Genomic DNA, 12,670 nt, shown 5'->3' with positions numbered 1-12,670 from the left:
TCCTTGTGATAAGAACTTTAAGATTCTATTAGCATCTTTCAAATATGCAATACAATATTACTGACTATAGTCACTACGTGCTGTGCTAAGTTGCTTCAGTCATGTCCAACTCCGCTACCTCATGGACTATAGCCCACCAGGCTCCTAGGTCCATGGGATTTTCCAGACAAGAATATTGGAGTGGGTTGCCTTACCCTCCTCCAGGAGGTCAAAGCACATCTCTTAAATCTTCTGCATTGGCAGGTGGGTTCTTTACCAACAATGTTATTAAATTCCCATGACTTATTTCATAACTGATCATTCATACTTTTTGACCCCCTTCACCCATTTTGCCCACTCCTCCATCCCCTGTCTCTGGCAACGACTAACCTCTTCTTTGTGAGCTTGTCTCTTTTTTTTTTTTGGATACCATATATAAGTGAGATCACAGGATATTTATCTTTCTCTAACTGACTTATATCACTTAGTATAATGCCCCTGAGGCCCATCCTGCTGTTGCAAATGGTGATATTTTGTTCTTTTTTGGGGTGTGTGTGTGTTTTATCCATTGGATACTTAACATGTCTTGGTTGTAGTGCATATTACTACAGCAGGGCAGCACACCAGTTTTTATTTTCCTCAAATACCGAGAAATGGGGTTGCTGGATCTTTTGCTGGTTCTACTTTTAATGACTTTAGGAACCCGTGTACTTTTTCCATAGTGATTGTACCAGTTTACATTCCCCCTAGCAGTGCACAAACGTTCCCTTTTCTGCACATTCTCACCAACATTTTTTATTTCTTGTCTTTTTGATGATAGCTGTTCTAACGTGTTATCTCATTGTGGTTTTCATTTGCGTTTCCCTGATGACTAGTGATGCTGAGCATCTTTTCATGTACGTGTTAGCCATCTGTATATCTTCTTTGGAAAACTGTATTCAAATACTCTGCCCATTTTGAAATCATATTTTATTTTATTTTTTGCTAATGAGTTGAGTTCTTTATATATTTTGAATATTAGCCCCTTACCAGATATGTAATTTGCAAATATTTTCTCTCAGTAGGTTGCCTTTACATTTTGTTGATGGCTTTCTTTGCTGTTAAGAGCTTTTTAGTTTGATATAGTCCCACTTGTTATTTTTATTTTTGTTGACTGCTTTTGGTGCCAAACGCAAATATCATTGCCAGAATTGATGTTAAAGAGCTTATCACCTGTTTTCTTCTAGTTTATGGACTTTAGGTCTTTCATTCAAGTCTTTAATCCATTTTGAGTTAATTTTTGTGTATAGCATAAGATAGTGGTCTAGTATTTTTTCTTTTGCATCTGACTGTCCAGTTTTCCTAATAGCATCTGTTGGGTAGACTGTCCTTTTGCCATTGTATAATCTTGGCTTCTTTGTCATAAATGATCATATACGTGTGGATTTCTGGGCTCTCTTATTCTGTTCCATTGATCTATGTGCCTGTTTTTATGCCAGTACCACACTGTTTATTTCTTCATCTATCTAGTCGTTTGTCTGCGTCAGATCTTAGTTGCAGCACACAGGATCTTCATTGTATCGTGCAGGATATTTTGTTGCTGCACATGGACTCTCTGCTTGTAGCTTGCGAGCTTTGGTAGCTGTGGTATGCGGGTTCTCTAGTTGTGGTTCTCAGGCTCAGAGCACGTGGGCTTCAGTGGTTGTGGCATGTAGGCTGTCTAATTGTGGCACACGGGTTCAGTAGGTGTGGTGCACTGACTTAGTTGCTCTGAAGTATGTGGGATCTTAGTTTCCTGATCAAGAATCAAACCTGCATCCCCTGCATGCAGTGTGGAGTCTTAGCTCCTGGACCCCCAGGGAATTCCCCATACTGTTTTGATCACTGTAGCTTTGTAGTATACTTTGAAATCAGGGAGTGTGATGTCTCCAGTTTTGTTCTCTCAAGAGTGCTTTGGTTATTCAGTCTTTTATCATGCTCTACAAATTTGAGGATTGTTTGCTCTATATCTCTGAAAAATGTCATTGTAATTTTGATAGGAATTGATTCTGTAGATTGCTTTAAGTAATATGGACATTTTAATAATCTTTTTTTTCCTGATGAACATATAATATCTTTACACTTATTTATGTCATCTTCAGTTTCTTTCATCAGTGTCTTATAGTTTTCAGTGTACAGGTCTTTTACTTCATTGGTTAAATTTATTGCTAGGTATTTTATTCTTTTTGGTACAGTTATATGTGGGATTGTTTTCTTGATTCTTCTGAAAATTCATTATCAGTGTATAGAAATACAACAGAATTTGTGTACTGATTTTGTACCCTGAAACTTTATCTCTTTATTCTAAAATTATTTTGTAGGGTCTCTAGGGTTTTCTATATTTAATATCATGTCATTTGCATATCAGAAAAGGCGATTGGCACCCCACTCCAGTACTCTTGCCTGGAAAATCCCATGGACGGAAGAGCCTGGTGGGCTGCAGTCCATGGGGTCACGAAGAGTCGGACACAACTGAGCGACTTCCCTTTCACTTTTCACTTTCATGCATTGGAGAAGGAAATGGCAACCCACTCCAGTGTTCTTGCCTGGAGAATCCCAGGGACAGGGGAGCCTGGTGGGCTGCGGTCTACGGGGTCGCACGGAGTTGGACACAACTGAAGTGACTTAGCAGCAGCATCTGCATATAGAGACAGTTTTACTTTTTACTTTCCAATTTGGATGTCTTTTATTTCTTTTTCTTGCCTAATTGGAAAGTGAAGTCAAGTGGGCCTTAGAAAGCATCACTATGAACAAAGCTAGTGGAGGTGATGGAATTCCAGTGGAGCTGTTTCAAATCCTGAAAGATGATGCTGTGAAAGTGCTGCACTCAATATGCCAGCAAATTTGGAAAACTCAGCAGTGGCCACAGGACTGGAAAAGGTCAGTTTTCATTCCAATCCCAAAGAAAGACAATGCCAAAGAATGCTCAAACTACTGCACAATTGCACTCATCTCCATGCTAGTAAAGTAATGCTCAAAATTCTCTAAGCCAGGCTTCAGCAGTACGTGAACTGTGAACTCCCTGATGTTGAAGCTGGTTTTCGAAAAGGCAGAGGAACCAGAGATCAAATTTCCAACATCCACTGGATCATCGAAAAAGCAAGAGAGTTCCAGAAAAACATCTATTTCTGCTTTATTGACTATGCCAAAGCCTTTGACTGTGTGGATCACAATAAACTATGGAAAATTCTTCAAGAGATGGGAATACCAGACCACCTAACCTGCCTCTTGAGAAATCTGTATGCAGGTCAGGAAGCAACAGTTAGAACTGGACATGGAAAAACAGACTGGTTCCAAATAGGAAAAGGAGTATGTCAAGGCTGTATATTGTCACCCTGCTTATTTAACTTCTATGCAGAGTACATCATAAGAAACACTGGACTGGGAGAAACACAAGCTGGAATCAAAATTGCTGGGAGAAATATCAATAACCTCAGATATGCAGATGACACCACCCTTATGGCAGAAAGTGAAGAGGAACTAAAAGGCCTCTTGATGAAAGTGAAAGAGGAGCATGAAAAAGTTGGCTTAAAGCTCAACATTCGGAAAACAAAGATCATGGCATCCGGTCCCATCACTTCATGTGAAATAGATGGGGAAACAGTGGAAACAGTGTCAAACTTTATTTTTTGAGGCTCCAAAATCACTGCAGATGGTGATTGTAGCCATGAAATTAAAAGATGCTTACTCCTTGGAAGAAAAGTTATGACCAACCTAGATAGTATATTCAAAAGCAGAGACATTACTTTGCCGACTAAGGTCCATCTAGTCAAGGCTATGGTTTTTCCTGTGGTCATGTACGGATGTGAGAGTTGGACTGTGAAAAAGGCTGAGCACCGAAGAATTGATGCTTTTGAACTGTGGTGTTGGGGAAGACTGTTGAGAGTCCCTTGGACTGCAAGGAGATCCAACCAGTCCATTCTGAAGGAGATCAGCCCTGGGATTTCTTTGGAAGGAATGATGCTAAAGCTGAAACTCCAGTACTTTGGCCGCCTCATGCGAAGAGTTGACTCATTGGAAAAGACTCTGATGCTGAGAGGGATTGGGGGCAGGAGGAGAAGGGGACGACAGAGGATGAGAAGGCTGGATGGCATCACGGACTCGATGGACGTGAGTCTGAACTCCAGGAGATGGTGATGAACAGGGAGGCCTGGCATGCTGCGATTTATGGGGTCGCAAAGAGTCGAACACGACTGAGCAACTGAACTGAACTGAGGACTTCCAATACTTTGTTGAACAAAAATGACAAGAGTGGGCATCCTTGTCTTGTTACTGATCTTAAAGGAAAAGCTTTCAGATTTTCCCCATTGAGTATAAGTGATGTTAGCTGTGGGCTTGTCATATATGCCTTTATTATGTTGAGATATGTTTCCTTGATACCCACTTTGTTGAGAGTTTTTAATAGATATTGAATTTTGTAAAATGCCTTTCCTGCCTCTATTTGAAATGTTCGTTTGATTTTATATCCTTCATTTGGTAATATGACTGTATCACATTGATTGACATTCTGATGTTGAACCACCCTTGCATCCCTGGAGTAAATCCTGCTTGATCATTGCATATGATCCTTTTAATGCTTTGTTGAATCTAATTTGCTAATATATTATTGAAGAGATGAAAAGCATTTTAATGACTCTTCTCTATAAGCTGGGAATAGCTGTAGTTAAAATGAGCTCTTTATTTCAATAGAGACATCAGAATCTTGAGGCTACTAGATGCCTAAAGCAGCACTTCGCAGCAAATAACAAGTGGAGACAAAGTGTACTAATCAGGACAGTGTAATAAGAATAGTTTGGCTTACAGAAATCTCTGGTGGTTGCCAGTAAATCACAGACTCCCAGAGCCAGAAATGATGCTGAAGAAATTGAATAATTAGGACAGCACAGGTCTTGATCTAGAAAAATGGGTGCTGGTGTATACAAGTGATACTCCTACAGTAATGCATATCAGCTGAACATCAAGTTGGGTGCTCAGTTGCCTCAGTCGTGCCCGACTCTTTGGTGACCCTATGGACTTAGCCCTCCAGGCTCCTCTGTCCATGGATTTTCCAGGCAAGAATACTGGAGTGGGTTGCCATGCCCTCCTCCAGGGGATCTTTCCAACCCAGGGATTGAACCCACATCTCCTGCACTGGCAGGCAGGTTCTTTACCACCAGTGTCACCCGTGAAGCCCAGTTGAATGTTAAATTGGCTTTGGCCAAAAAATGGGGGCAGCCCACATAAGCGATATGTTAACAGCAGCAGCAGAAAAGCCGGATCAGAGCCACCAAGACAGTGTCAAGGCCCTCACTAAAGTTACATGCACAGACATGAATGAAACACCTCTACGGTGAAGAACTCTGTAATCTCATAAATATGTTTCCAAAATCTACCTTTGAGGCTCCATTTACTAGGATAACAATGCATTGCAGAAAGACAGATGTGATTAGTCACTTCAGTCATGTCCAACTCTTTGTGACCCCATGAACTGTAGCCCACCAGGCTTCCTGGTCTATGGGATTTTTGCAGCAAGAATACTGGAGTCGGTTGCCATTTCCTTCTCCAGGAGATCTTCCCAAACCAGGGATCAAACCCGTGTCTCCTCCGTCTCTGACACTGCAGGTGGATTCCTTAGCACTGAGCCACCAGGGAAGCCCTAACCACTAGGCATTTTGGAAATCATCTGGCAACAGCTCTGAAACCAGGATGGTTGGTCTATGGGATAAAGCATATGCTATATGAATGAACCCATTATCTAGTTATTTTCACAGTGAAGAGTTAGAATTGATTTCATCATCTAAGGCAATAGCCCCACACTGGATCCATGATGCATCAGTTCAGTTCAGTTGCTCAGTCTTGTCTAACTCTTCATGGTCCCATGGACTGCAGCATGCCAGGTCTCCCTGTCCATCACCAACTCCCGGAGTTTACTCAAACTCATGTCCATTGAGTTAGTGATGCCATCCAGCCATCTCATCCTCTGTCCTCCCCTTCTCCTCCTGCCTTCAATCTTTCCATGATGCATAGAATAAGAGTTATTCTGGCTGGAGTACCGAATGATTCACCAAGATAAATCCTACCATCAAAAGCTTTAAAAGAAACATGGGTGTGATTCTTATGTCCGGACTTAAATGATGTTTGGCATGTGCAAGAGACAGACAGGACTTTAAGAATGACAGCATTATGTTCATTCATCAGATTGTAATTCTAACTGTAGCTATTGTCAAACTGGTTCTCTTTCTTGGAGCAAATCAGTAGGTATGTATTAATTTGGCCAGCACATTTTTTGTTTTGTCTTTATTCCAGCAAGGAGAGGACACCTGTAGCGGCAGTTTATGATAACATTAAAGATTGTCTTAACTTTCCATTAACTTTCTGTGTGCCATTATATAATTCTTGATACTAGACCTTGATCATCTCACTATCACACAGGGCATCATGCTGGACTAATGCATTGATGATATATGCTCATAAGACCTGGAGCACAGGTGTCATGAGCTTCTCTGGATACCTGCTACAATACATCTGGCTGGGCAGTGGAAGATAAATCCCATGAAAGCACAAGAGCCTGCCACCTCAGCCAGCTTTGTGGTGGTCCGGTTTCCTGGTGTATGTTGGAATATTCCGGCCATAGTGAAGAGAAAATCATGTGCTCTATTTCACCTACAACTAAGGACCCTCAGTGTTTGGTGGCTTTCTTTGAATTTTATGTGCAGTGCTGCAGCCCATTTATGGGTTGATCCAAATGCGTCTAGATTTAACTGGGCTCAGGAAAAAAAGGCCTCTCCAGCTGAATGAGGTTGCAGTGAAATGTGGTTTTACCATGTGGACCCCATGAGGGAGATCCAATGGGCTGAGAATTTTGAGCAAATTAGGATTTTATATAAAATCAGGATTTTTGAGCAAACCACACTCCCTTCAGAAAATACCTATTCTTTCAACTTAGTACTGGGCCACTTGAAGTAAAAGAAATAAAATTGTCCTGCTCAAGAGTGTTATATGAAGGCCTCAGATAGGCTCCTGCGAAGCCTTCTCAAGTTCTCAGAAGGATAGCTTGTAAGCAGTCATACAGAAACTCAAGTTCACAGGCAACATATTTCTGCTTTAATATAGCAATGTTTTTGAAGTCCTTGTGTTGTGTCAGCTCATCAGGCCCATTCTTCTGTTATGCGAGTATCCTCTGTCCTTAGCCTAACAAAATAGACTAGCAAGGAATGAAAAGCAGAGAACATATTTGAAGAAAAACTGATTTAATTTAGTAAGCTTTAAGACACAAGCATGTATAATAAGCATTCTTTCCAAATGAACATTTTAAACATATATGTATACAGTATCAGGATTCCTGAATTACAAGCAACAGAGGCTGACTCTGACTCCAGGAAGAAAAGGGGGCAGATGTTAGGTGTTAATAGGTCATAGGAAGTTTTGGTCAACTGAGCATTCCATAGGCCAGGAAGGAGGGTGGCATTAGGGATTCTAGCAGCAAGAGTTCAAAACCATCTCTCCAGGAGACTGCCAGCTGGATTCCAGTCACTCCTCCCAGAGAAGGGGAGCTTCCTCATGGACATGAACTTGGGCAAACTCTGAGGGACGGTAAGGGACAGGGATCCTGGCATGCTGCAGTCCATGGGGTTGTGAAGAGTTGGACATGACTCGGTGACTGAACAATATTAGTGCTTCTGATAGGGGAAAAAAAAACAACAAAACATTGCCACATGCTTCTATTTGACATGTCAAAGTAGGTCCTGAAAAACTATCATCAGAAATAGCTCCAGGAGCAGCAAAGTGTTCAAAAACCTGAATTTATTCCCTTCATTTGAGTTATGTAAGATTTTTGTTTCATATTCTTTAAACTTACCTTTCTGTGACTACTTTAGCTCATTTAATCATAGAAAACACTGAGTGGCTTAGACACGTATTAGATGAATGGCATCTATTGCTGTCTCAGTTCAAAGGGGGAAAAGTTAGCAGTTAACATCTGTTTAGGGCCTGAACCCTGTCAACACTGATTATGCTTCTTGATGGCTCTGGGGAGATGACATGGGAAGCTGACTCGTGTGTGTGTTGTTCTCAGTCCTGGTAAAGACTGAGGAACGAGTCTTTGGCAATGTCAGTCCTACTTCTTCCCTTCGTACGCAGGGAAAATGAGTCCCAGCCATGTACAAAGCCACGATTAAAACACGAATGGGCAAGCTGGATGAGCAGGCAAGGCAGGCCCACGACAAGAGTCTTGGTGTGAGCGTCTGAGTTGCGCGCTGAAAGGAAACTTTGTCTGATGAGCTGAGTAGAGCTCAGGCAGGACAGCGTGGACCCCATCCCCAGGCCGCATGGTCAGGAGAGTCAGCTTAGTGCAGGGTCTGCTCTCTGTCACGTCCTGGCTCTGCCCGAGGACACGTGTCTACATCCTAGACACAGAGGAAAACCAGACACTGGAATGGACTGTTTCATCAAAGATTCTATACACGCCGCCAGCACACGCGGCAATTTTGGCATCTAACAGCATCCCGAGATGGGGAGTGAGGCATCCCGCCCATGTCACTGAATCTCAGCCCCCAACTCTGGGGACTGAGGGGTATCCTTATAGTGGGTACATCCTTAGGGGACCAGGGTATCAGTGGAGTGCCTGTGACCCAGCAGGAGAATGGAATGCTCCCTGGGAAAGGGCAGTAGTAAAGAAGAGACCAAGGCCAGGCAACCAGAGAAAGCTGAGTAGAGAGAGCTTGGGAATGTCCTTCACCACAGGTGAGACTCCCAGAAATTCCTGGCCAGGGGTAGGTGAATGTAATAAAAAGGTTCGGTAAGAGCTGCTTAAACAGGGGCTATTATCATTAAAATAAACTCATTTTAACGAAGGCTGGTGAAGACTGTGGAGCTTGAAATTTTCAGAAGAGCTGGTGGTGACATCACGTTTGCCCTCTAGGAAGGTGACGGTGCAGGGCCATCCACGCTGGTCCTTCCCAATGCCCTTGCCCCACAGAACGATGCAAACTGGCACAGGGAAGAAGACCCAAGTGCACCATCTGTGGGACACTGTGTGGGCAAGAAACCGTATTTGGTTCTGTGGAGACGAACCCAGCCAGACTTCTGGTACATGATCCTTAGTATTATGAATCAATCGACGTCAACAACACAGGGCACAGTGTCACCACCGTTAGCATTTGGTTTTACTAAAAGGAAAAACCCCACATAGAAGAGTTGAAGTTAAAGTAAGAAACGTGTAAACACGTGTTCTTAGTTCCTACTTTCAACTTGACTGAGAAAAATGTGTGGCGTCCCCTGCCTGCTAGCAACAGGAAAAGGAGAAATGTTAATATTTATGAGTTCATAGCTGCAGTTTGACCACTGCCATTCAGCTGAGCTTTGAAAACTCTTTTTTAATCAAATTAGCTTCACTGGTTAGACTGACTGGTTTTTATTAGTGTACCATGAAATAGTTTTCAATTAACACAAGAACATAGAGGTAACATCGCCATCACACTGTTATGAAGTTAGAAGGCTTATGTGTTTGTTTCAATACCAGGGAAAAATACTGGAGCTAGGTTTCCCCACCGACGATGCTAACCAGCTACTAGTCCTTTTATTTTGCTCTTATTAATAGAAATATACCTTCGTGAGCTTAGTTATGTAGGCCTCTTCATAGAGGCCTCTTCATAGCTTCCTAGGAGTCAGAACTTTTGCTTTCAATACCAAATAATATCTGGAAAACATGCTCACTTTTGTGTTTTTTGAGGAATTCCAAGAACTGGCCCAGATTCATGTGATAGTCATTCCTCAAGCCGTAGTCACCGTGGGCCTCAAGGAGTAATTCTTCAAAAGAATGGAAAAGGCGCAGGTCTTGCCCATCTCCTTCTGTTTCGATACTCTCCGCATGCTTACAGGAAATGTGTTTCCAGTTGGGGTACCTGATTGTGTGCCAGAATTCCTCACAGTGCTCTTTGAAGCCCTCCACACAGATTATCCCTGGCTTTCCTGTCATGCAAAATCCTGTCACGTCCAGCCTCTTCCCGACCTCCAGGATCTTTTTGCGGAGGTCCTGCTGATATATATGGTGACTGTAGATCCACATTCGGAGGAAGGTGTTCTTGACTGGCTTTGCTTGTGTCGATGGTTCGTCCACGAGCTTTCTGTTCAGGAAGTAGGAGGCACTGTTGTCTTGTAACCACTGGATGGCTGCACACACACAGAGCTCCCCTGGATCAAAAGTCCCGATGTACGAAGTGAGGCCTTTGTTGAGAAGCAGCTGCTGCTGTCTGTCAAGTTCTGGTGACCGTGCAAACATCTGCAGTGCTACATAGGGGTAGCTGTGAGGCATGGTTACTTGCAAGTCAATTTTCACCTTAAAATGAAAAGCAAATATATTTAAGTACCATGAAATCACATAAGCTAGTTTATCAATGGCCACTGCATGATTCTGATCAAGGTATCAACAATAGTTACTGCTTCTGTTATGTGTCAGCTGTGTGCCAGACACTGCACAACTTCACAAACACAATTTTACAAACAGACACAAACTCCTTCCAATGATGCATTCATTCCTTCCAATATTCATCAAACACCGAGCACGTGTCAGGTACCCTATGCTGAAAAAATTGTTTCAAGATATTTCTTCTTCACAAGAAGCTAGACCTTAGTTCTGTCCTTCATGAAGTCTAGAGCCTAGTGAAGGGGGCAGACATTAAACAAATCATTACACGCAGCAAGTATTTCATTGCAAAGGCAAGAAGTATGGCCATGGAAGAGCAGAGGGATCCACTGAAATGTCACCAGGGGGGCTACCTGAGGTCTGGGGAGCCAGGGAGTCTCGCCTGAAGGAATGGTGACCCAAGGCTGAGTAAGTAAATAACAGGGGTTCCCAAATGCCTGGACCACTTGTTACATGGGTGATGCTAACACTGCTGGAGATAAACAGATCAGAAAATGAAGGTCAATTCATTTTCAGAATTTAGATTTTCTACCTGTATTTGCTTTCAGGGTCATGGTGCCACCAAAGAAACAGTCATTCATTCCTTAAAAACAGTGCTGCCAAAAAGACAACACTGAGATCTGGGGAAGTCATAACGTATGTACAAGACAGTCCATACTACAGTAGCAGGACTCGTTCAACTGGACGAGTGACAGAAAAATGGCACCATAAGACTGCAAGGTGTGTTTAATAAGAACACCGGGCGTATTGCTTTAAAAGGTGAGCATATGTGTGTAAAAGTCAAGATCTTTATTGAGACAACTAACATCCCATATCTTCCTTTCAAACACGTAAAGGAAATATGCATCTGGAATATTCTCTATCTGCTTCTTGGAGAGGAAGCTCAGGCTCCAAGTGTTTTCAATAAAACCTGGGAACCTGGCAACAAGGAAAACAACTCAAGGCACCTACCTTGGGCTCCTCGATCTGCAGGGTGATCACAAATTCGATTTTTGGTGGCAGCGCCTCCCTTATGCCGTCCAAGTATCTCTTTATGTTCGTCAGGGCATTGACATCTTCAAGTTTTACTTCTCCTTGGTTAGGAAACATAGAAAACAGCATTTCCATCTCCAGCAGCTGAAGCTGAAGGCATTCCTTCATTGAAGCCGACATGCTGACTCGAAATCAACCTGCCAGGAAAACTGGAAAGGCCCAGGGACACTGGGGTTGTCAACGTCGGCGGTGTCCAGGGAAATTTCCCGCAGTTCCCTTTCCGTGGTAGCCGCTCTGCAGGAGCGCTATTACGCACCGAGAGCTATGTGCACAAAGCAGGACACTTACACTCTTCCGCTTTATTTCCTGACCCCCAAATCTAGCATACACATATCCCAAGATGCGTCGTTAAAATTCAGATTCTCTCTCTCCCCCCCCCCCCCGGTCCGATCTGGGTCCAGGTAATCTGGATTTTCAACAAGTGTTCGGAGTTATCCCGTTGCAGATGGCTGGCAAGCACCACCTGCGGACACTGCAAGCTTGAATTCTGGGAAGGGCGAGGGGCCCAGCTTCCAAATCCCACCCAGGTGCGGGGCTTGGGGGGCGTGTCCGTAGCGACCAGAGAGGCCCGCAGTATCGTCGAGGCAAGGATTAGGATCCCTGGGCTCCGGGGGTCTTCTGGGCCCCGCCGCGCTCCACGCCAGCTGCAGCCCCCGCCGCCTCTGTGCCACGGAGCCCTACCCGGTGGGCTTTTCGCCTCACCCCAGACCGGGACGGCAAATGAGTCCCGATGATTTGGATCCACCTGGCTTCTGCCCTCAAGGGTTCTGGCTTAATGAGAGGGGTCTTCCCGGTAAATAAAATGGCGTTTTATGCGAGCTGGCGGGGAGGGGAGGAGCGGCTCGAGAAAGCTTCCCAGAAGAAAACGTTTGGGAGATGAACCTCGCGAGTAGAGAAGGGGGATGCGGGGAGCCGAGTGGCGCTCACTGGGGCTGGGATCACCTTGTTAGAGGCCCCGTTTCGGGGCTGGTACCCCCTCCCCACTCAGGACCACTCGGAATCCCGGCTTCCCAGGAACGTGGGCCTGCCACCCTCTGAGACCCGAATTTGGAGTCAGGGGCTGCGTTTTTTTTTTGCCGGTCGCAGCGCTCTGAGGGCCCGCGACCCTCAGCCCCAACCCCCGGGCCACCGCGGGGGCCTCACCCTTCCGGGTCATTCAAAGGGAAACAGCCCCAAACCCTCTCTCAACCTCTCAACGCGGATCCGCAGCTCCGCAGGCGCGAGCCGCGCGTGACGGGC

The 12,670-nt window shown here is 44.2% G+C and overlaps 1 protein-coding gene across 1 annotated transcript; it reads right to left on the bottom strand.

Moving 5' to 3' along the window:
• Positions 1–9,519: 9,519 nt before the first annotated feature.
• Positions 9,520–11,597, bottom strand: RWDD2A (RWD domain containing 2A). Its single transcript, XM_068985452.1, has 2 exons — positions 11,351–11,597; positions 9,520–10,312 (listed from the first exon to the last, which is right to left on the bottom strand). The coding sequence occupies exons 1-2, from the start codon at positions 11,549–11,551 to the stop codon at positions 9,635–9,637; spliced, it is 879 nt and encodes a 292-aa protein (XP_068841553.1). The 5' UTR covers positions 11,552–11,597; the 3' UTR covers positions 9,520–9,634.
• Positions 11,598–12,670: the final 1,073 nt, after the last annotated feature.

This window comes from Capricornis sumatraensis, chromosome 13 (genome assembly GCF_032405125.1).
Source record: "Capricornis sumatraensis isolate serow.1 chromosome 13, serow.2, whole genome shotgun sequence".
NCBI classification, from domain to species: Eukaryota; Metazoa; Chordata; class Mammalia; order Artiodactyla; family Bovidae; genus Capricornis; species Capricornis sumatraensis.
The sequence above is the reverse complement of the archived record's forward strand: the minus strand, read 5'-3'. Positions and strand labels throughout refer to the sequence as shown.

Coding starts and splice junctions, on each gene's coding strand:
- RWDD2A (XM_068985452.1), bottom strand. CDS start 11,551: ATGTCGGCTTCAATGAAGGAATGCCTTCAGCTTCAGCTGCTGGAGATG. Junction 10,313..11,350: donor TGCAGATCGAGGAGCCCAAG/GTAGGTGCCTTG, acceptor TTTCATTTTAAG/GTGAAAATTGACTTGCAAGT.